This window comes from Notothenia coriiceps, unplaced genomic scaffold (genome assembly GCF_000735185.1).
Source record: "Notothenia coriiceps isolate Sejong01 unplaced genomic scaffold, NC01 NC01_scaffold00032809, whole genome shotgun sequence".
NCBI classification, from domain to species: Eukaryota; Metazoa; Chordata; class Actinopteri; order Perciformes; family Nototheniidae; genus Notothenia; species Notothenia coriiceps.
The window spans coordinates 228373-250971 of record NW_011365510.1 but is presented as its reverse complement, the minus strand read 5'-3'; the positions used below and the strand labels follow the sequence as shown (position 1 = coordinate 250971).

General features: G+C 38.4%; 3 protein-coding genes across 3 annotated transcripts; 1 reads left to right on the top strand and 2 right to left on the bottom strand.

The window, feature by feature from the left end:
* The first annotated feature begins 478 nt into the window (after nt 1-478).
* nostrin (nitric oxide synthase trafficking) lies at nt 479-5870 on the top strand. The gene is made up of 16 exons (XM_010789372.1): nt 479-560; nt 734-819; nt 923-1006; nt 1173-1235; nt 1324-1405; nt 1499-1561; nt 2390-2488; nt 2588-2713; nt 3185-3283; nt 3363-3488; nt 3908-4016; nt 4164-4252; nt 4356-4481; nt 5032-5254; nt 5354-5446; nt 5525-5870. Exons 1-16 carry the CDS (start codon nt 534-536, stop codon nt 5659-5661), a joined length of 1632 nt encoding a protein of 543 aa, XP_010787674.1. The 5' UTR covers nt 479-533; the 3' UTR covers nt 5662-5870.
* On the bottom strand, nt 5420-9986 carry spc25 (SPC25 component of NDC80 kinetochore complex). The gene is made up of 7 exons (XM_010789373.1): nt 9883-9986; nt 8386-8548; nt 8107-8172; nt 7695-7841; nt 7467-7592; nt 7209-7307; nt 5420-6559 (listed from the first exon to the last, which is right to left on the bottom strand). The coding sequence occupies exons 2-7, from the start codon at nt 8534-8536 to the stop codon at nt 6435-6437; spliced, it is 714 nt and encodes a 237-aa protein (XP_010787675.1). The 5' UTR covers nt 8537-8548; nt 9883-9986; the 3' UTR covers nt 5420-6434.
* A 1148-nt stretch (nt 9987-11134) lies between these two features.
* On the bottom strand, nt 11135-18613 carry abcb11a (ATP-binding cassette, sub-family B (MDR/TAP), member 11a). The gene is made up of 25 exons (XM_010789382.1): nt 18584-18613; nt 18246-18487; nt 18091-18175; nt 17823-17956; nt 17559-17730; nt 16809-16933; nt 16531-16705; nt 16318-16431; nt 16116-16226; nt 15905-16030; nt 15606-15809; nt 15341-15511; nt 15047-15236; nt 14788-14854; nt 14601-14697; nt 14352-14516; nt 14144-14248; nt 13662-13823; nt 13334-13537; nt 13006-13247; nt 12761-12917; nt 12471-12668; nt 12173-12379; nt 11639-11785; nt 11135-11504 (listed from the first exon to the last, which is right to left on the bottom strand). The coding sequence occupies exons 1-25, from the start codon at nt 18611-18613 to the stop codon at nt 11304-11306; spliced, it is 3831 nt and encodes a 1276-aa protein (XP_010787684.1). The 3' UTR covers nt 11135-11303.
* Between the last annotated feature and the right edge of the window lie 3986 nt (nt 18614-22599).

The following is a 22599-nucleotide window of genomic DNA, read 5'->3' as shown; positions in this document are numbered from 1 at the left end:
TTTGTTCAGTTAAAGCTATCAATGTGTTATTTCAGACACAGTTAGCTAATTGTTATAGAGTAATAATATTATGGAGCATTTAGCTGCTAGATATTGAGATATTTTCCCAAGGGGTTGTTACCCAGACCGGTTTAAACAAAGTTAAAATTAGACTTTCATTCAGCATGTAAAATAAACTACAAATGGTTAACACTAATGTTCTTCAATGTCACCTGGTTGCCTTTACAAGCAAATGCTTGCCAACAAGTTTCCCATGCAAATTGTAAAGGTTATTTTAATGTCAACATGTATTGCTGCTTGGAACCATGAATTGGCCTTTGTTTTGTGTTTATCTTTTCCTTTATTTATATCTGCTCCACACTGACCTGCCATCCTGCTTGAGTTGACATTTGTAGTTTCTTGTTTTCCTCTCTCTGGAATGTTCCTTTCTATAAAGCACTGACAAAAGCTCAGGTGATTTCCGCATGAGTGAGTTTGGGAGGAGGGTGGTCAAAGTTCCCGGTCCAAAGTCAACAAACTGCTACAGTCTTAAGATGAAGGACCCTATCAGCACCTGCTCGGTAAGTTTATCTTGAAAAGGTCCAGGTTACCTCCACAATGCACTGGAGTTAAAATATGATTTCAATATGTATTTAATGTACAACTTAGTTGTTTCGTTTTTTTAACTCTGTTGATTTAGGCCATGTTTGCTACATGTGGCAAACATATCACAGAGGCTAATTCTGTCTTTCAGTATAACCAACTCTATCAAAATTTGAAACGGTTTTCGAAATCCGGGGAGTACTTCTGCAGAGAACTTATGACAGTTTTCCAGCAAAGGTAGGTTCAGTACAACTATGTCCTTCAGATTAACTTGAAGAGACGACAGGAGTTACTGTTTGACTCAGCTTTTGTCACTTGCTGCAACGCCTTATTGTTTTAGGGCAGAGCTGGAACTTACTTATTCCAAAGGACTACAGAAACTTGCCGGCAAACTCATCAGGGCCTCCAAAGGAATGTCAAACAAGTAAGGAGCATATTTTAAATGGTTCTGTCCTTTGTCTATTTTGTGTTTAACATGACCTCTTCCTGATATCGTGGAAACATGCACCTAGCAAGATAGGTGTGATCAAAACACAGATGACGTTTATGAGCCCACAGCTCTAACCTATTCATGCTGGTTCCCCACTCAGTTCCACCTACAGTGCCTGGTGTCATGTGTCGGATGAGATGTACTCAAGAGCAGATGCCCACAGGTAGGTTTCAGCCCAAGTTCACTTCACAACCGTGTCTGTCCACAGATCAAACCAAAGATTTGAGTTAAACACAGTGTTTTCTTTTCAGGTCACTAGGAAATGCATTTCAGCAAGAAGCAATTCTGGAAATACGACAAGTCTTAGACGAGCATAATAAGAGGAAGAGGCCTGTATGAAGAATCTTCTGCATTTTTTTATCATTAAATCTGCTGTGCAAGCTCCAAGATATAGCGTGTCTTTAACCTTGTTATGTGCTTTCATAGCTTGACAGTGCCATTGAAAGAACTGGGAAACTTTTTACTGCCAATTGGAGTGAACAACTTAAGGTAAAGGAAAATGCAGAAATATGCCTTAGCTATGATGGAGCTGCTGTTAACCATTGTTAACAACATGCTGATCCATAAATGCTTAACCCATAAAAAGTGTGCGTGACTGTCAGCTATTATGTTATAGTAGACTATATAATATAGACTTTATAGTAAAGCCTTTACCGTATATTTTATATATGCTTGAACTGCATATTGCATAACAATGCATGCACAATGCATTTCTGAAGCGATAAGTATTAATAATGCATTATAATGTGTTGAAACTGTTACTTATGAGCCATTACAAGTAGGATCACAGTGCATCACATATTCAAGGATTATAGTTTCTTATCAGTCAAAAGGTCATGACTTTAACAAAAAGTATGAACAACCATAACCAATTATTTGTTAAGCTGACAGAACAGAAACATAATATTCATTTGACCTTTAAAACCCATCATGCAACATGGGATATTTGATGATTGACTGTTATCTTTGAATTTATGATGTATTATAAAAAACAGTTGGTTGTTGCTATGACACACCCCATATCATAAGGTTGATAGCATTTGTTAAACTGAAGTATGACTGTGTTATAATGGATTATGTTTTACAGATGAGGGTTCTGTACAAAGCTTATGTTGGAAAACAATGTGAACTTTGGTGTTCCTTTAAGTATCTAAAATAGCCAGTGCATTAATTGGAAAAAACAAATAGATTATAAACCTGGCGTTTTAGAGTTGCTTTAAAGAGATTGACCCTGCTTCTCTCACACATGGTGTAGTAAACTGCTAATTCAATGTTTACCTTTACCGTTTTGTGTGGATTTCTTCTCTTCTGAAACAGATAAAGAAGAAATTGGTTGGACTAACAAGAGAGCATGAGGCTCTGTTCAACTTTGTTGAGAACAACAGACAAACCTGCACAGAAAAAGAAAAACAAAAGGTGAATTTTATGGCTACCAAACACATTTTTCACCACTACATACATTACATTACCCTCTCATGTTTTGCTAAAAGAGTATCCCCTTGTTCTTGACCACAGATGCTGAACAGGCTGACTAAATCGGCAGAGTTACAGGTGCGGGTGGATGATGAGTACTTTAACATCAACATGGAGGGTCATCAGATGAGGCTCAAGTGGGAAAACACACTGAAAAACTGCCACCAGGTGCGGAAAACATGCTCTCCCGCTTCTCATACTGTAGGCATGTAGCTGTTTTTCCTAGTGAACAGGGTCAATCCTTGTTTAAGGACACCCCATTTTGACAACAGCTGAAGCAGTGACCTTTTTGCTGCAGAAAATTCTCTACAAGCACTAGGTCAGTCAATTATATCGGTACACCAAATATCTCCCCAGTCTTTTCAGCATTTTATTTCATTCTGTTTTCTCTCAGGTACACACATTTTATTAGCATGCAACAGAGAACAGCAGCCTTTGGTCACTGTACATGCAGCAATCACTATGACCTTGTTTTCCTTTTTATTCAACATTTACCTCAGGTTTAGATGGTCTTCATTCCACTGGAGGTGATATGTTGGGATAATACATGCTACACAGAATATATGACAAGGACAAGACTCAATAGGGATTGAATGTGCTGCACCAAAAGCGTCACAATGTTATTTTCTGCTTTTTCAGATTATACAGGAGCTGGAGAAACAGCGGATTGAAGTTCTCTTCAACATATTGAATAGATACAACCTCCACATGTCCAGCTTTGGGCAAACCCTCCAACACGTAAGGCAGCCCTGAACTCCATCCTACTCATAAGTATGCAGTTCTTACTTAAATTAATGTTATAATTTATATATTCCAGGCCCAAAAAAAGATAGAACAGACAGTGCAAAGGGTGGACATGGACAAAGACATACAAACCCTGCTGGCGGAAAACAGCATCACAGCAGAAGATCACAAAGCAGAGTTTTTGGTGGCTGATTATTTTGTAAGTGTGTTTTTTTTTTGTTGTCAGACTCATTCAGTGACTCACCCATTCAAAGACACGCTTAGTCATCTCCGCAATGGGTCTCTTTTTGATAGGGGCGGGCAAGCCTCAGGAGTATTTATCGTTTTGTGACAGGGCCTAACATGAAGGCGGTGCTCCAATGTATATGGTCTGCTTTTTGTTACATTTCGTCATGTTTACATTTCTAATTATGTAGTTGTTAGGTCGTGCTCAGGTCTTTGAAAATATGATCGACATCCCAATGGGATTAACCTGCTTTAGTGGAACGTTGTATAACTGTGCAGTAAAGGCAGTAGCATGTTTGAAATACTCACAGCACAAACACATACTGTGTAGTGTCAACAGTAGATTTTACCCAAGACCATCATTGTTACTGATCTGTGTTCTGGGTGAAACAGGAGGAGGACAGCAAGTCACTGATGGCCAAAGACCGAAGAAAAGAAGCCATCAAACTCAAAGTCCAGCGTCTTGAGGCCAGTATTACAAAGACAAAGAAAGACCGGGAAGGCAAGTTGAGCGCATTACTCACTAAATAGTTCATTTAAATACACAATATAACCTGGTGGATGTCCTTTATAAATCAATGCATTGATTTAAAATGGACAGTACCATGTGAGGTCATTCATTAAGTCTCTGTCAATATTGTTGTTGCAGGAATTGAAAAACTGATGAGAACGTATTCTGCAAATCCATCTTTCTCAAACCAAAAGAACCTGGAGGAGACTGAGCAGCAGATCGATGAGGTAAACAATGTGTGTAATGGACGGAGGGATAGTCATGTGTACAGAAGGACATTTACTTCAAATTGATTACTACTGTGCACTCATGAAATATTGTTGCTTGTAGAGTACCTTAAAACTGGATCTCCTCGAGGCCACTCACTGCAAACTCTCTGTGTCACTGTGCGAGTTGGAGGGCAAGGCCAAGTCCTTTCATCGATTCAGTGACAGCATCGTGAAATGGAAAGATAAGGTAAGACATGCGTCATCTTCAGGACATGGGAGTGGTTTAAGGAGGTTTCTTATTGAAATGTCACTGGCTAAAAGGACATTTAGAAGCATATTTCAGAAGTGTATCTGGCATTAAAAGCAGACCCATTAAAATGACTTTCCTTGGATTAAAGAATAGTATGAAAAAGTTCCATTTGAAGCAGCCTTTTAGTGGTTATTGAGTTATAACTGTTTAGGTAAGGACTGCGTGGGACTTTAATGGTGACATTATTAAACAGACATAAAAAAAGGGGATTCCCAAGCTTTTTGGTTGCATGAATTCTATTTTTAAAATGAATGGTGTCTCAAACTATTAATAACACAATATGGATATTTTTTACAAACTCCTGGGATTTCCAGTGTTAGAGCGAGTGTTTGTACGGCATACAACCGTTATCTGTAGAGCCTCGTAAATCAAATCAAGTTTTATTTATATAGCACATTTTTAAACGATTTTTGGTCGAGCCAAAGTGCTGTATATAATAAAAAAAATGCATGTATCGTAATTATTAAACACAGTATGTCTGTTTAAGGACTGTGAGCACAGCGTGGTTCAACTGACTCGTCCAGTGAAGCTCCGCAGGACTCTCTTCAGGTCCCGACAGTCCCTGAGAGCTTCCATCATTTACAAAGGGCCGGCTCAGTTTGTGACACAGCCGTCTGTGGAACAAGTCACTTCCACATCACACGAGGCTGCAGAGTGTGACAGCACTGTTAATGGAGCCCTGCCTCACACCAATAATGACAAAGAACAAGGCAAGACATTTTCAGAGTAACACAAAGATTGATTTTCTATTCAGCATATTTAAAAAGTTCATAATAAAGTAAAGTAATACAAATATCAACATTAAACAGGTCAAATAACACCAGAGCTGTGCAGCATAGGAAAATGCAAGGCCCTGTACGACTTCACACCTGAACAGGATGATGAATTGACTCTGAAGGAGGGTAAGTAACAACGTAAGTGCAGAAAAAAATCCAAAAACAGTAGAGGTTTATAATCTTGTAAAATGTTTTTGGTCACAGGAGATCTTCTAGACATTTGTGGAAAGGAAGAGAATGGTTGGTGGTTTGGCAAACTTGATGGGAAGACAGGTCATTTCCCTTCAACGTATGTGGAGGAGCTGCCTGTGTTAAGCAGCATCAAGTCATCGGATGCCTGACACAACTCCTATTCAAAAACACCCTGAATCAAAGAGATTCACTTCTGCACTGATGAAAATGCAATGGCAACAACTGAAAGACTCGTACCAACTAAAACTACAAGTTGTGTTTGTTCTGACTGATTATGTTCATTGTACAGCACTATACTACTGTATATACTCAAATGTTTACTAACAAATAAAGCATTCATTAAAATGTCTATACATTCCTTTATACTTGTTGTCTCTGCTCTCCCTGGAGTTATTTTATAATGCTGTATGCATCTGTGAATTTAGCACCTAAATAATCATTTTCACCATTATTTATGCGCATTGTGTACAGATTAACTTAACTATAGTGAATGTTTAATAAATATGTTATATATATGATTAAGGAAAAATGAAGCAAGGGAGAGTTATTAAAGTTATGATCATCCCCATCTACTTTAAATTGAATAATGAAAGGAAGAAACAAATGAAAGCTTTTGACCCAATACGTGAATGATGAATTTTTAAGATTTAGATAGAGGTTTCCACTAAAATGTTTACAAGTCCATGCTCAATGATGAAACAAGACATGTGTGATGACACATTACCCCAGTAGTTATGCAATAAAAAGTCCAGATATTTCTAATATAGTATTTGAATTGTTACCCACAGAAATGTATATTAAAACCCTATTTGTCAAAGCAGTTGAAGCCTTGTTAGCAGATCTGTACTGTAGATACAGACTGAAAGCTTTGATCAGCATTAGTCCTCATCGCATGCTATATCTTTCTCCCATCCTTCTAATCTCAGCGGCGTGCCTGAGAAATAAACTCCTTTCTGACGCTAGCCAGAAATGCTGGTAAGTTATTGGTCTTCTGAAGCTGGCTCTCCAGGACTGGCAAACACCCGAGCACGGGATCACTGGACACATCTGGAGAAACAGAAGACTTTATTATAGAAGACATGGTGGTTGGAGGATAAAACTGATGATATATGTTATGTTTATATTGTCAATAAATCCCATAAAAATACTGAACCAGCATTGCATTAATCCACTTCATTAGATTATTACTACTCTACACTGTCTGTTGTACTCACCCCCATGTCCATTACTTCCTACTGACAACAAAATGTATTAAAACTGGTCTTAAATATATTTGTATTATGAATGATTTCTAAGAAGCCAGCTGGGAAATGTATTTTTAAGCAAATGGGAGTAAAGACTGCATTTGAAGGCAGCTTTTTGGGATTAATTCAAAGTTAGTGGTGTAGTGTGTATATACTGCAGCAGGACAGTGAATAATTTATATCACAGACTCAAAATAAATGACAGTGGTCGTTGTCATGGGAATGGGAGAACACATCAGCTAGTGCAATAGTGTGACAGTTATATTTTCAAATTTGAGTTTTGGAGAACAATTGAGCTATATATGGCTCAGGGGGATTAGCTTCATGAGGCATTGGCTACTCAGGCACTTCTTATGAGTATTATTTTCCCACACAATAACACAAAATATATTGTCAGATATATATTTTATGCAAGTATAGTTTTCATATGCAAGTATGCGTGCATTACTTACCCTGGTATGATCCGTCTTTATTGAGGCCCAATGTGACAATGTAAGCGCTGTTCAGATCTGAAGGGTTGATATTCCGGAAAATAAACTGCAGCTTTTCACCTTTACAAAGACAACAAACATATTCTGTTATATTCTGAAGACACAGTGAGTGCCACTGAAGACAATCGGGGTATTACCGGACACAAGCAATTACTGGTATGTGTAATGATTGATGAATACAGACGGTTATTGATAATGGAAATTGCACACTTGGCCTACCTTTAACCAGTTGTGTTTTGCCAGAGATTGTTCGTATCTCCATCGCCAAATTATCTTGAAAGACCCCTCTGGCTTTCTTGAGATACTTCAGTCTGTCTTTGTTTGTCTTGTGTTGAGACAGAATTACTGGAAGAAAAAAAAGTCAATGGTTCTGTTACTAAAATAACCTAAGGCAAATCAAGTTATGAAATCTACACCATATATTTAATTTTCAAAATATAGACTTACACTCTTTTCTCTTGGATTGTTCTTCTTTAAGTGTCTCTATCTTCTGGATGATGTCTTCTTTCTGCATTTCCTTGTGCTCAATCTCGGATATCATTTCAGAAACGGCATGCCTTTTCGCTTTTAATGATGCACTTGTTTGTACCAAGTCTGGAGGACAAACATTGCATCAGTCAAAGTACGTTTTCATCATAAAACTGTAGCCCTTGAAGCTGCATTACAAAATGTTGCCATGGTGTGTATCAGAAAATGAAGAATTATTAAGCACATAAAACAGTTATAGTACTAGAACAAAGATAACGATGGCATTGGTTAATATTGATCATTTCTACCATGTTATAATCATATAAACACACATCTTGGACTGAATGTAAGCCACATTATCAATGCTTTGTGGTTCAATGCATCAACTCACCTCTTTTGAATGTTTCTATTGTCTCAAACAGCATATCATCATCCTTACTCTTCTTTAAACACGTATCTGCAAAACAAATACAAAGAAAACGTTAAGGGTCAGCTTGCCGTCATTTTATTGTTATAAGCAATGTTGAAACTATATCGTTTAAAGACTGCAAACATTACTGACTATAACATTTCAATTTGATTCATTTTCAATATAAACCCCAGGAACAGTTATTATTGGCAGGCCAACAACAACTACTGGAGATGCCAATAAGCAAGATGTCAGACATACCTACTGCACACTTCACAAACTCTCTGTGGGACTGACACAGCTCTGTCGTCTGGTCGGTGATCTCCCCGCACGTCTTCAGGTGTTCGTTGAAGATTTCCTCCATGGCACTGGTGAAGCCGGCACTCATGTTTGGATCAGTAATGGACTTCATGATGTTCACAATCTGCAATGAAAACAACAACAAACAGCATAATGCTAACTATGTGCACGAGAATAACACAATTATTATGTAGTACTGCACATTTTGTAAAGGATGTGTATAACTTTAATCTGGCTGTCAACTAAATCTCCTGGATAATAATAATAAAGTAAGACTAAAGCTGAGAAGCAAATACAAAAGGGACCAGTGATGCAGCATAAACGCAATTTGCCTCACTTACTGTCAGAGGTGGAAGAAGTACTCAGATTTTGTATTTAAGTAAAAGTACCAGAGTGTAAGAATACTCTGTGACAAGTAAAAGTCCTGCATTCAAACTATTACACAAGTATAAGCATCAAAAGTACCAAAAGTAAAAGTACTCATTATGCAGAGCGGTCCATTTCAAAATAATATATATTATATGTATTGATTATAATTGTTGATGCATTAAAGTTATATCAAAGCTGGTAAATGTGCATTTAGTTTGAATGATTTTGCAGGGTAGCTTGCAAATTGACTCCAGGTTTAACTAAAGTATTATTTAAGAGTTTAATATATATCACATCATTAATCCAAATCTGTAACTAAAGGTATTAAGTAAATGTAGTGGAGTAAAAGAACAAAGTAGCAGGAAAATGAAATACTCAAATACTCACTTAAGTACTGTACTCGAGCAAATGTACTTACTTACCGGTAGTTACTTTACACCACTGCTTACTGTAAATACCACCATACATGTCATGTTCATATGAAAGCACCTATCAAGTATTGGCATACATCAATACGCCAACGCACTGCTACACATATCTACCTATGAGACTCTATTCTTGTATAATTTAATGTATAAGGCATTGCTAAAAGTAAATAAAAACTCAAATAAGAGCAGATGACTCCTCACGAACTGAGATGCAATGTCAACAGAGCCATATACTTGACGGACAACCGAGTGAAGAACAAGACTACTTGGTACTTTACGTATATTTTAATGCTAATACTTTTATACTTTTACTTGAGTCACATTTTGAATGCAGTTAACTTGTAACAGAGTATTCCTACACTCTGGTATTCCTACTTTTACTCAAGTACAAGATCTGAGTACTTCTTCCACCTCTGCATTTCCATAACGTTGATTTACGGTGTGCCATGCTAAAAAAAACAGGTCTAACATGAGCCTGTAACTCATTCATGAGTAACCGATAATACCTAACCTTAAACTGAGTGGTCAACGTTCAAGTATCAGCATAACCGGAAGGCTAACCTTAGCTAGGAAACATTAGCGTTGGTTAACTTGTCTAAGCAGAAAAGAAAACAACAGACCTATTAATAATGGCTTATTTGGTGTCAGTGGTGTTACTCACATGTGTACATGAGCAGCAGAAGATCCTACTTGTTTACGCTACTGAACCAACCCAGTCGTTATTATTCAAAAATCCGCGGTCTCCACAGAGGAGTGGGCGGGGTCTCAACACCGGAAGTAGCGTCCAGCTTATTTTCCTTCCGCTTTCAAACAACGAAAAAATTTTATTACATTTTTTTATTTTTTTACAACTGAATGCTATCTATTTCGTTACTGACCAGAAAAGGTGGATACCGTAGGAATTTGTTATTTATTGCTTAACATTTAAATAACGCCAGAGGAGAATGCATCATGTATGTCTGTATTGTGATTTTACACCATCTTGTGGTGAAAATGGGGAAGTTCAGGTGGGCCAAAACTACCCAACAAACTGTTTAAAATACTGTTACCAAAACATTATTTCTAATTAGGTAAATAAAAATGCTCTTACAATAATGACTGGGTATAAAATGGAGAGAAACAGAGCAGGAACAGGCTATAACTCTGGATGGCAGGTGGACTTTAGTAAACCCTTGTTATTGCTAAATTCACTGAGAAGGGGATTTTTAATGAGTCTGAAGGGATCCAGTGGGCTACTGGGGGCACTACTTGCGATCACATTATTTAATTCATAGTGGGGTCAAACTGAATATCTTGCTGTTGTTACCATGGCTCCGTTGAAATATTTATGATCCCAGGTAGAGATATAAAGCTGTCTTCGCTTCAGATTGTGCTTTGACAGGTGCAGAAGAAGGCACACAGAAAGGGAACCTCAGATGGATTGTATCTACAGCAGTGGTTCCCTGTTTATATATGTTTGCACCATCAGAGCTTCTACAGGAAATACCACAACGTTCTCAACTTCATGGGAGACCCTCGTATCATTTGTATCTGATTATTTCCCCCTGTGGTTCCATCTCAGCCAAAATGTAAAAACCAGGATGAAACTGTTATTGGTGACTGGTTCAATCTTATTTTCAACTCTGAGGATAATATTTTAATTCATGTCACTTTTGATGTCTATTATAGACAAAAATTGCCATGTCTATATTTAAACATGTTATATATATGTATCTTATTCAACTTTGCATTCTAGCTTACTTCAAAACAATGCATTGGTGCTGCATTGAAATAAAATAACTCAGGTTACACAGATTAAATTTGGTAGTTTTCAACACAGAGCAGGATATCATAATTATATTTAAGGCCACTTTATCATGCTATAACAGAACCATATTCTTTTTGTATAAAGAAACTACTTGTAAACAAAAACATAACTTTATTGTTATTTCAATTTTTACATTTTTCAATAATAAACTACAAGATCACTAAAACAAATTATTCAAATATTTATATTCTATACCTGCCAAAAGAAAAAAAGTCTTCTTGTACTATAACACCCATTCAACATAATTGTCGTCATACGCTCATTCTTCTGTCTGTCTAGCTGATAGGAGCACCTGTTGTGACCAGATTAAAATAGGCGCCCTTCTTGGCCATGAGAGTATCATGTGTGCCTTGTTCTATCACGGCACCATTAGACATCACTGCTATGATGTCCGCAGACTGGATAGTAGACAGACGGTGAGCGATGACGATGCAGGTTCGTCCTTTTCTCGCCTCATCCAGGGCAGACTGCACAATCTGCATGAAAACAGAGCTTAGTCAGGAACCGTTATGCAAGTATGTGAAGATTTAGATCACACAATTAAATACTCATACAAGGGAACACCTTGCTTTGTGTTCATGAGTTTTAATGTTGTTTATAATTGTGTTACCTGTTCACTCTCTGTGTCCAGGGCAGATGTAGCTTCATCTAGTAGCAGGATCTTTGGGTTTCTGACAATGGCCCTGGCTATGGCGATGCGTTGTTTTTGTCCTCTTGACAACTGGGAGCCCTGGGTACCAACCTGAGTCTCATATTTCTTAAGATTTGTATATGTGTTGAAAAAAGTGGGGAGAGCAAAAGGTCACAAAGTAAACATTCTGGTCAAAATGTACAACTAAAATAAAAATGGTTTCTATTGTTACAATTTTGCGTAAACTTGACTTTCTAGTTGGGTGACAAATTCGACTGTCACATACATTCAAGTCCTGCATACATGCTTCAGATTAGAGCAACAGTTGAGATTTAAAATGGATATATTGTGCTCATTGTGATCCCTAATTTCATAATTGAAGACGTTAACATGCTTCAACGTTATAAAACATTTTTAACCTATTCATTTTTTCATACTGTCTAACTGATTATACTCAGTCCTAAACGCTCCATTTTAGCACCCATCTTACATTACCAGACTTTAACAACTTACTTGTGGTAGCGTCATCACAAAGTCATGAAGGTAGGCTTTCTTAGAAGCCTCAACAATCTCTTCCATGCTGACACTGCATGTGTTATTTCCGTATTGAATATTCTCCGCTATGCTGCAGCCAAACAAAACTGGCTCCTGGGACACTATGCCAATCTGGGATCTTAGGAAGGGCACATTGACATTTTGAGATGGGCGGCCATCAATCAACTGAAAAATGAAATATGACATAATTAGGACTTTGGTTTGGATAAACTCATTTTGTGATGAGTAAAATGAATGTCTGAAATGGTTAACATACCACACGCCCTTGATCAGGGTCATAAAACCTTTCCAACAGTTGAACACTGGTGCTTTTTCCACAGCCGCTGCTTCCAACAAACGCCAAAGTCTGACCAGGCTTCACAGACACAACCAGGCCGTTCAACACTTGCACATCTGGTCGAGTTGGATAGGTGAAGTTACAATTAAGGAACTGTATTTCACCTTTGAAGTTATCCTAAATATGAACAAATGGGATTAATCATCTCAAGTTAACATCATCACAACATGGCATCCCATTCTGATATCTTAATGATTGAATTCACCAACCCATTTCTCTCCAACTGCATGGCTTGTGCTGATTTTGGGAATTCTGTCCAATAGTTTGAAAAACTGAGCAGCAGCTATTTTGGCCTTGGAGTAATCTGGAGTGAAGGAGGAAGCTTTGCCCATTGCTGTCCCACTCATTACTACAGCCAGAATCACCCTGGTAATCACAAAACACCAAATACAGTACATTTAAACAAGGAATAAAAAAATATATACAGATTTCCCATTGAAAGATTTTTACCAACCTGAAGACATATGTGTACAGTAATCCCTCAGAGCTAACCAGGTAGCCTCCATATCGAAAGGAAGCAGCGTATGCCATGAAGAGGACACACTGGGAAAAACCAAAACAAAGCCCATGGATGTTGGCTTTCTTTATGGCAGATATAAATGGAAGCTCCAGTTTCTGCTCATATGATTCCACAAAAAAGGTCTCTTTGTTTAAGCCTGCAATCGTCCTGATGTTGGAAAGAGCCTCACTGGATACCTGTGGGACAAAGTTATGATCTTTAACTGTGGCCATTGGTTTCTCAGGGCAGTGTATAATTCATTTGGGCTCGATGGCGAGCTTACTTGGCCTGCTTCTTCCATGGATTCTCTATCTTCATTTGCAAAACCTGTCAGCATTTTGGCTTGGAAAGCTCCAGACAATCCGAGTAGTGGCAGGAAGCACATAATAACCAAAGTTAACTTCCAACTATAGATAAAAGCAATGATGAAAGACGCTCCAATGCAGGTCAACGAGCTCACTATCATGCCGATCTGAGATCCTGTTGCCTGTAGAAGTCAAACAAGCAATTTGCAAAACAGTGTTGAAATTACACCACCAACCATTTGCCTTTCTGTGTTATATACTGTATAATGAGAAAAATAGATACACACATGTAAATCCGTCACTTACCCCCTGCACCATGGATGCATCAGAGGCCAGTCGGGTGGTCAGAGCTCCAGGGCTGTTTGAGGGATCATCAAAAAAGCCAATCTCCTGACTCAACATGGCCTGGAAGCCCACTTTCCTCAGACGGCGGGTCAGCAGCTCTCCAGACTTAGCAAAAGAATATCCCTAAACAACAAATCAGAGACAGCGCTACATGTACAGTAAAGGATGCACAATGTTGATGGCCAGTCATCGGTATTGCCAACCTATACGTTTTTTTAAATGCAATTTGGGCATCGGCCACATTATTCACATGAGATACAAACTGTTGACTACAGTGCAGCAAGAATTATAGCTGCAGTTCATTTTTGCACATACAAATCAACAAAAACCCACATTGTGCATCCCTGGCTTATACTGTTGGGCTCCTATATCACATTGGTAAAAAGATGTATACTGAAATGTAATGTAAATGTGTTAATTATGTGGGAAATTCTGATACAAACCTGTAAGAACTGGGAGAAGAAACTAGCCACAGCCACAATGCAAAACAGAACACATATACCGTTGATTTGTTCCCTCTGTTGGTTCAAGTCAGCCATGGAAAATGTCTGCAATACAAAGATCAGAAAGGTAATTTGCAATTCAGTCAACTACATCAGCTTGTTAAACACAGCATAATGAATTTAAGTTTGTGAAATACGCTATTCTTACCCCAAGAATTTGGCTAAACAGGATAGCATAAACAGGGGTGACAAAGCCATTGATAGCAGCTCCTATCGAGCCCATCAGCATGTAGGGCCATTCCGGTTTGTTGTATTTGAGAATACGTGCTACTGGGGCAGGCTCTACATGTTCGTCTGCAACATCCTCAGATTCCTGTTAAAAATACACATTGGAGTTATTTATTTCCACATCAAGTCAGTGTACAGTATTATAGGGCATCAAAGTAAATCTCAGTACCTTTTCTGATATGAACTCGTAGTCTGAGGGGATATTGAGGCTCTCTGATAATGCGTGAATGGACAATTTGCTTTCAGATCTCAGTCGAACAGAGCCCCTAGAGTAGTACATTTAAGAATTATTTTTATTTCATTATAAGTTATTCCCCCCCCCCCGATTTGATCTTTTTGAGCTGGATTGACTTTACCTTTGACTTGATGTGCGGCTCAAACTTTTCAGATGAATGGCATCTTCATGAGCTTCACTGATTGCATCTGAGAGAAGAAAAAAACATGTCAATTAGGCTTTGGTCAAAGTATTGGCGATTATTTAGCTCTTAAGCAGACACTAAAAGGCCTTCAAACAATGTGTAGGACTGCCCACTGTCTCCTGGGATGAAAGCGTCCTGCAGAACAACAATAATGATTAGTAGCTTCAAAGAATATCAGCCTTAAATAAAACTTTACCTTTACTTTTGTTGGGTGTGCCTTGGCTCTGCAGGGTGACCAGGGTAAAGTAGACACCTTGCCTTTCTATTAGCTCAGTGTGTGTTCCTCTCTCCACAGCCTGTCCATGCTCAAAACCAATGATGATGTCGGCATTTTTTATCGTGGAAAGACGATGAGCTATAGAAATTGTTGTCCTGCCCATGCGCACCTGCACATTTTGAGAATGTCATTCCACAAATTATGTTTTTTTTTGCTGAGGTTAATCGTCGAAGTGAACTCAATTATGTCGACTAAAGCCAAAGAGTAACTTACCTTATCCAATGCCTCCTGGACAACAGCCTCACTCTCATTGTCTAAGGCGGATGTGGCCATATCGAGCAGCAGAATCCTGGGGTTTCTGATCAAAGCTCGAGCGATAGCAATCCTCTGCTTCTGTCCTCCACTCATCTGTCCTCCACCTTCTCCCACCATCGTGTCAAATTTCTGGTGGACGAGCAGCAAGAGGTTATTTTTAACTGATCAAGCTCACTGTATGAACTATAACTTATGAATTATCTTTAAATAAGTGTCTTAGTACCTGTGGAAGAGCCATGATAAAATTATAGGCATTAGCCTCTTTTGTCGCCTGGATGATGTCTTCCATGGTTACTCCAGGTCGACCAAACTTGATGTTTTCTGCGATGGTTGTCGCAAACAGCGCTGGCTCCTGCTCTACAATACCAATGAGAGATCTGAGCCACTGGGTGTTTAAAGTACGAATGTCATGCCCGTCCAAAGTCACCTGAGAATGAGAATAGAAAATGTTACATTGGACTGAAGCCTTCAAACTCTCCACTGGTGTCCTGTGTGTTTGTGCAGATGCTGGCAGATTTTTACCATTCCTCTCTTTGGGTCATAAAACCTTTGGAAAAGCTGGATTGTGGTGCTCTTTCCAGATCCACTTGGACCCACAAAAGCCGTGGTTTCCCCTGCTTTGACCTGCATGCTTAGGTCATTTAAAATCTGGAAAAGTAGAAGGCTCATTATAAAAGGGAATATTTCAGGAGTGAGAAATGGATACAAAGATATGCAATTGGAAGAAATGTACCTCGACTTCAGGCCGAGACGGGTATGAGAAAGTGACATTATGGAACTCAATGTCACCTTTGACTTTGTCTAACTTGTGACCTTCTTCTGAGAAACAATCCATTTCTGGTTTCTGTGAAAACACAGTAAACAATATTATTTTTGAGGAAGATTCTTCCAATCTGGCTTAAATCTGCAAGTCTTAAGTGGTATCTTGAGGTTACCCGATCAATTGTGTCAAATATGTTTTTTGCTGAGGCTCGACCTGAAGCAAAGGCCTCCAGGCACGGTGAGGCCTGGCCCAGGTTCATTGCTGCAGCGAGTACTCCAAAAAACACCTGAAAAAAACCGCAGCCACATCGTGAAACGTATGCCACTGTTTTTAAAAAACGTATATCCTATAGTATTTAAAGTTTAATGCATTTATGTTTACATACCTGAATAAGAGTACCAGGAGTTAACTCTTTAGTGTCAATGACCAATTGAGATCCATACCAAAAGGCCAGAGCGTAACAAAAGAAAATGATGCTCCACATGAATCCTTGGAAAATGCCAACGACGGCGCCCTTTTTCACACCCCAGGTCTGAGCCTCCTCCAGGTTTTTGTCATATCTGTATAATTGACCATTTCGGTTTAATTTCAAATCATGGAGAAATGGCTTCTCATGTGAAAAGCACAAACATTTCTTGAAGTCTTACAAAACGAGAAAAATACCTTTCAGTTTCTTTTTTCTCCCCACCAAACGCTGCGACTGTCCTGATGGATGTCAGGACCTCGTCGGCCACTGCCCCGGCCTTTGCATAGGAACTGAGCTCTCGTCCGGTCAGCCTGGACACAGCCTTCAGTAACCAGAAAGAAAATCAGGCAACACATATAACATTTATTACGCATTTACTCTGCATCTGCTTATTGCACTGTACAATTATAGTTATAAACACTTAAACGTATTTATAATGCTTTATAACAATAATCTTAAAACATTATAAAAGACATTATAATACTCATTTGTATCATCATACTTTAGAATTGTCATTCACTGATTTTTTTAGGTGCATTATAATTCCCGCCATAGAATATAATACATTGTAAAAAAAATTATAATACTTTTGAATCCTATGATAATATATCATGATAACTAACTAAGTGGCCATTGGCTGTATGGAGGACTATACATAATTAATTGTTTATCCTAGCATAAATATAATTTAATATAAATTCTCACTAAGTGACCAGCGGTTATAAAGTATTTTGATGCTTTATATTATGATTGGTCCTTATAAAGTGCTTTGTAAACTGTTGTGATTAAAGAGTGTATACATAGTTATAACCTGCGATAAGATAATTCATAAGTATATTAATACATGGGCATTATAGAAAGTGTTACCTAAACCTGCACAAAAACTGTACTGTATGTACTTTCATCCAGCATAGCAGTAAGAAATCGTTTTGGATTCACAACTTTACCATGGCCATGAGTCCAGCAGCCACTCCAATCAGCGGGCTCACTGCTATGACAACCATAGTGAGCTTCCATCCTCCAATGAATCCCACCATGAAGCCACCCACAAACGCTGAGATCCTCTCAATGAAGGTAGACACCTGGTCAGCGATGGCATTGTTTATCTTGTTGATACCACTATAAAGGAAAATAAACACTATCTGTGAAAAACATTTCCCCTGCTATGAGCTGATAACAGCCTGACCTGCAGATAAAGAGCAGAAACTCACTCTGTCATCCTTGTGTTCAGTTCACCCACTGAGTTACAGTCAAACCATCCGATCTCCATTCGCATTACTTTTCTGAAATAGTCCTTTCTCATTCTATGAATTTGTCTTGTGGCTGATGACACCCAGAAGAAAATCTATAGTGAAGAATGAGGGTGGTAAAAAATAATTTCTTTGACATAAGATGGTAAATGGTAGATGGTAAGTAACACCATCTTGAGAAATGTTCCCTTTTAAAGTAAAGCAGAATATGCCAAGCATAAATACATACCTGAAAATAACTAGTAAACAAGACTACTACTCCAATTCCAGCATAGTAATATGCAAATATGGTCATCTTTGATTCAATATCCACCCTGCAGAGAGAATAAAATGAGTAACAGCAGCTTTTCAATTGTAACAATATACTGTTAACTAAAAACCTACCCACAGTACACAGTGCTGTTTTGAGCTGGTTCATATATGGAGCCATTTTTCCAATAGATGGTGTTGTTGCTGCATTCCTTGCTTGGGTCTCGCAGTGTATCGATCTCAATCTGGTACTCCACAAATATGTTTGTCATCTGGCTGAATACTACAAGCATGAGAGGTAACGCTACACCGTGTATGAAGGCACACAACCCCCCAACTACCATCATCACGGTGTCTTTTCCAGTGGCATATCGAAACTGCAAAGAGGAATTTGTGGATTTTTAGAATAAACTATTATTGTCTTTCATTTCCACCCTCATTTTGAATGATCAAATCAAAGATAGGAACAGTACAGTGGTGTGGAGCAGTGGCGTAGCCACCATAGTTTACTAATTGGCCCACCCTGAGAAAGCTTCGGTGTAATTTTTAATTTTTTAATTATTATTATAAAAAAATGTATTCACCCATTGAGAATATCCAAGCATTCAAAGTGAAATTCAAGTGAACAAATATCGAGTTGAATTAATGTTGTATGTGTTTTACCCTCTGAACTTAACTCATTTACGGTAAAAGCTGGTTGTTGGTTCCGGCACGCGCCATCGGCGCGTTCACACCGCAGTACTTTTCCCACTTTAGTTCTGATATAGTTCCGAAATGTTGCGTTCACACCAAAAAGAGCCGGAACTAAAATTAGTTCATCTGACCCTTTTTTACCCCCTTTTCAGTCCCTGCTAGAGGGTTATGGCTAGAAAGGATCCGTCTAGTGTAAAACTCTCGCGAGAGTTTGCAATAATAACGAGGGACTCGCTGTTTTTATACATCGGGACTTTATACCTTTATTCTGTTTCTTACTATTAACCCTATAAACGTCTGTTTGCTATTACACAAGGTCGAACCTTTATTTGGGTTTACACTAACGTCAAGTGGTATGGACGGCCGAGCCTGTGACAAGAGATTGTGTCGAATAGTGTACGCGTTTGTAGTGAAATTAACGTACGTCCTACTATTATCACTACGAACGACTTCTGCGCGCGCTAATATACGTGGGTCCTCGAAGAACCCTGAAAATGACGCTGTGGCAACTGAACAACACTTATTTTTGAATTGGTAGACTACACTCACACAGATGTCACAAACAGGAGAACGTAAACTATAGTTGGTGTTCTGCGATTGTGTGGATAAGAGGGTGAGGGTACAGTAACTTGATTAATTATCTACAAATCGAAGAGTGGTAAGTAAACGACACTGGGAGTATGCCTACACCTTTGCTAACAATTGAGCTTTTCCGACGGACTGGTTGCAGTTTTGTAGAANTAATAATACTAACACTGAAGTTCTGCCACTGTCTGTGTTTAAGTGGATGTCATTGAAGACCTTTACAAGAGCAGTCTCAGTGCTGTGGTTTGGACGAAAGCCTGACTGGAACACATCGCAACAGTTATTTAAATGCAATAAATTACTCAACTGTTGAAAAACAACTTTTTCAATGATTTTACCTAGAAATTGCAGGTTTGATATGGACCTTTAATTGTTCATTACTGAAGCATCTAGATTATTATTATTAAGAGCGGTTTAATGACTGCAGTTTTCAGGGCCTGTGGAAAAACACCTGAGTGAAGAGATTTGTTTACTATATGAAGTAGATCTGAGGCCATGCAAGGAAAAACATATTTGAAAAATCCTGTTGGAATAATATCAAGGCAGCAGGAGGAGGATTTCAGAAGTTGAATAATGTCCTCTAGGTTTTTATCATTAATGTGATGGAATTGTGTCATGGTGTTTGAATTGATATTAGGTGGACACAGAGACAACACATTTGCTGTACCTGATACAGAGGCACTGACTGCTTGCCTGATTTTCTGAATTTTGTCAGTGAAGAAGGAGGCAAAATCATTGCACGCCCTGGTGGATAGAAATTCAGAGGCTACTGACACTGGGGGGTTAGTTAGTCTGTCGACGGTAGCAAACAAGGCACGTGCGTTGTTTTTGTTTTTGGTAATGATGTCAGAGAAGAAAGACTGTCGTGTGTTTTTCAATTCCAAATTATAAAGGCCAAGTCTCTCTTTATAGATTTCAAAGTGAACCTGGAGATTTGTTTTTCGCCACCTGCGTTCAGCTTTTCGACACTCTCTTTTCTCTGTTTTCACGGTCATTGCCTTTCTCCATGGAGATATTTTCTTGCCAGTCACTTCCTTTACCTTAGTTGGAGCAATGGCATCTATAACATTTTAAATTTTTGAATTAAAATGATCTACTAGCTCATTTACTGAGATGTTAGCAGGGGCGAGTGCGGAAGAAAAATTCTGAGTAAACATTTCCCTAGTACTTTCAGTTAAATATCGCTTTGTGGTTACCTCTTTTTGAACATGTGTGTGAACAGAAATAGAGCTCTCAAAGGAATGATCAGAGAGTGCAACATCAGTCACCACAACATTAGAGATATTTAGTAAATAAGATTAGATAAGATAGGATATACTTTATAGATCCCAAATTGGGACATGTTTTCCTAACAGCAGTGTAAAACAAGGCGTTGCACATCATTAGAAATGAAAAAGAGTAGAAAAAAAACCATTATGAAAATATGAACTCCGTAAAGAAATTAAAAAGAGTAGAAAATAAACAATTATGAAATATGAACACCGTAAAGATAACAATCTTGAAACTATCTGACAAATAAAACGCTACTGAAGGGACACATTGCAGCTAACACAATATACAAGTAGGATATTATTTAAATGTACTAATACTAAAGAGGTTGACAACGGAAATTTGACAACGGGTTATAAACTGTTGAAAGCAGCAGGACTTCGTCGCGGAATAACCTCAGAGCTGGCGGCCTAGTGGAGAAAAACACACCGGTTTTTGTTTTGTGTGTGTCAAGAGCTGGCTAAACTGGTTGTTGCAGGCAGAACAGCATAATCGAATCAAATATGGCCAGTGATGCACATAACTTTTTTAACAAGTTACTCAGATGAGTACCAGGAGACAGCGTACTCCGATTTGCTTTTTCCAAAACGTGTTGCCAAAAATGTGAAGTCCTTGCATTTCCTGAGGCCAAGTTGAAGGATAAAATACTAAGAAATTATCACATGACTTGAAGTAATAGCCTATCTGATTTCAGATGTGGGAAGTAACTAAGTAGTATAGGCCTACTTGCATAAGTGTACTCTACTTCAGGCCGGGGTCGAGGTAAATGGTGTACTTTTACTCCACTACTTTTATGTAATAGGCCTACCTTTAGTGACTTTACAGATGTGGATGAATGATGTGAAATATAATCAAGTCTTAAATCCGACTTTAGTTCCACCTGCGTAAATTCACAAGCTCCTGCAGTATACAAAGTCATTCAAACTGGCTGCACCTTTATCTGCAAAATGACTATTTTTACTTTTGGTACTTTAACTATATTTTGATGATAATACTTTTTCTAATTTTACTTGAGTAACATTTGGAATGCAGAACTTTCACTGAGTGTTCCTATACAAGATCTGCGTATTTCTTCCACCTCTGTCTGATTTAAAACTCTTCCATTAACACCCTGAGTAAGTTTGCAGCTGTGTTTTGCTCGTTTTGTTCCACTTTGTTGTAAATAAAACTGCAGCAGCTTGACCACAGAGCGTGAATGTTGCGATCAGCTGATTTTGCGCAGTTCTCCAGAATGTGCAGGGGAGTCTCCCTCCGCAGCCAGTTCCGTAGTTTGTGCACACTGCGACCAACTTTGTCCTCCAGTGATCCTCACTCAGCCTCCTGTAAAGCTTCACAGGTCCGTCGGTGATGGCCTGCGGCTCGGCCAGCTCAATCAGTCCAAGAAAGTCCGAAGATATTTTGCAGGGAGCAAAACGCCAAAGTAGGTTGGTCATTCAACAGAAAAGGTGGAAGTACTGTCACTTACTTTTGCAGACACCAAAAGACATGACGTTGACCTAATACTCACATTCATTATATATGTTGAATAAATAGAGATTGTCTTTGCAATGGTAGGCTACTAAATAAAACAATTGGTTTATACATAAATTGCAATTTATTTAAAATGCCAAGTTCAAGGAACTGCCTTGTCACTTTGATCATACTGTACATGGAAGTGGAGCCTATAGTTTTCATTTAAAATATATGAGACGTGGCACCCGGCCAAACATGAGGCAAAATATTTTTTTCAATAAATAGATCTCATTCATATTTACATAACATTACATACATTAAATATAACACTGAAATGGTAAAAAAAAATTATTATTAATAATATCCAATAAATGTCAGTCACCCAAAATACGTCATTGGTGTTACTGCTACACAAAACGCTTTTATTTTTGAAGTAATGTACTGTCTCTGAAGTGCCTCCTGTAACAAGAGATCATTTGAGGCAGTGCAG

What these genes read in the sequence shown, in the direction of transcription:
- nostrin (XM_010789372.1), top strand. Translation starts at nt 534, where the DNA reads ATGAAGGACCCTATCAGCACCTGCTCG. An exon ending in TCAAGAGCAGATGCCCACAG is followed by an intron (nt 1,236 to 1,323) that starts GTAGGTTTCAGC and finishes TTTTCTTTTCAG; the next exon opens with GTCACTAGGAAATGCATTTC. An exon ending in TCGTGAAATGGAAAGATAAG is followed by an intron (nt 4,482 to 5,031) that starts GTAAGACATGCG and finishes TGTCTGTTTAAG; the next exon opens with GACTGTGAGCACAGCGTGGT.
- spc25 (XM_010789373.1), bottom strand. Translation starts at nt 8,536, where the DNA reads ATGAAGTCCATTACTGATCCAAACATGAGTGCCGGCTTCACCAGTGCC. An exon ending in GTTTGTGAAGTGTGCAGTAG is followed by an intron (nt 8,173 to 8,385) that starts GTATGTCTGACA and finishes TTTGTTTTGCAG; the next exon opens with ATACGTGTTTAAAGAAGAGT. An exon ending in CAAAACACAACTGGTTAAAG is followed by an intron (nt 7,308 to 7,466) that starts GTAGGCCAAGTG and finishes GTCTTTGTAAAG; the next exon opens with GTGAAAAGCTGCAGTTTATT.
- abcb11a (XM_010789382.1), bottom strand. Translation starts at nt 18,613, where the DNA reads ATGGTGGCTACGCCACTGCTCCACACCACT. An exon ending in TTATCATGGCTCTTCCACAG is followed by an intron (nt 15,512 to 15,605) that starts GTACTAAGACAC and finishes CTCGTCCACCAG; the next exon opens with AAATTTGACACGATGGTGGG. An exon ending in CACACCCAACAAAAGTAAAG is followed by an intron (nt 14,855 to 15,046) that starts GTAAAGTTTTAT and finishes TTCTTCTCTCAG; the next exon opens with ATGCAATCAGTGAAGCTCAT.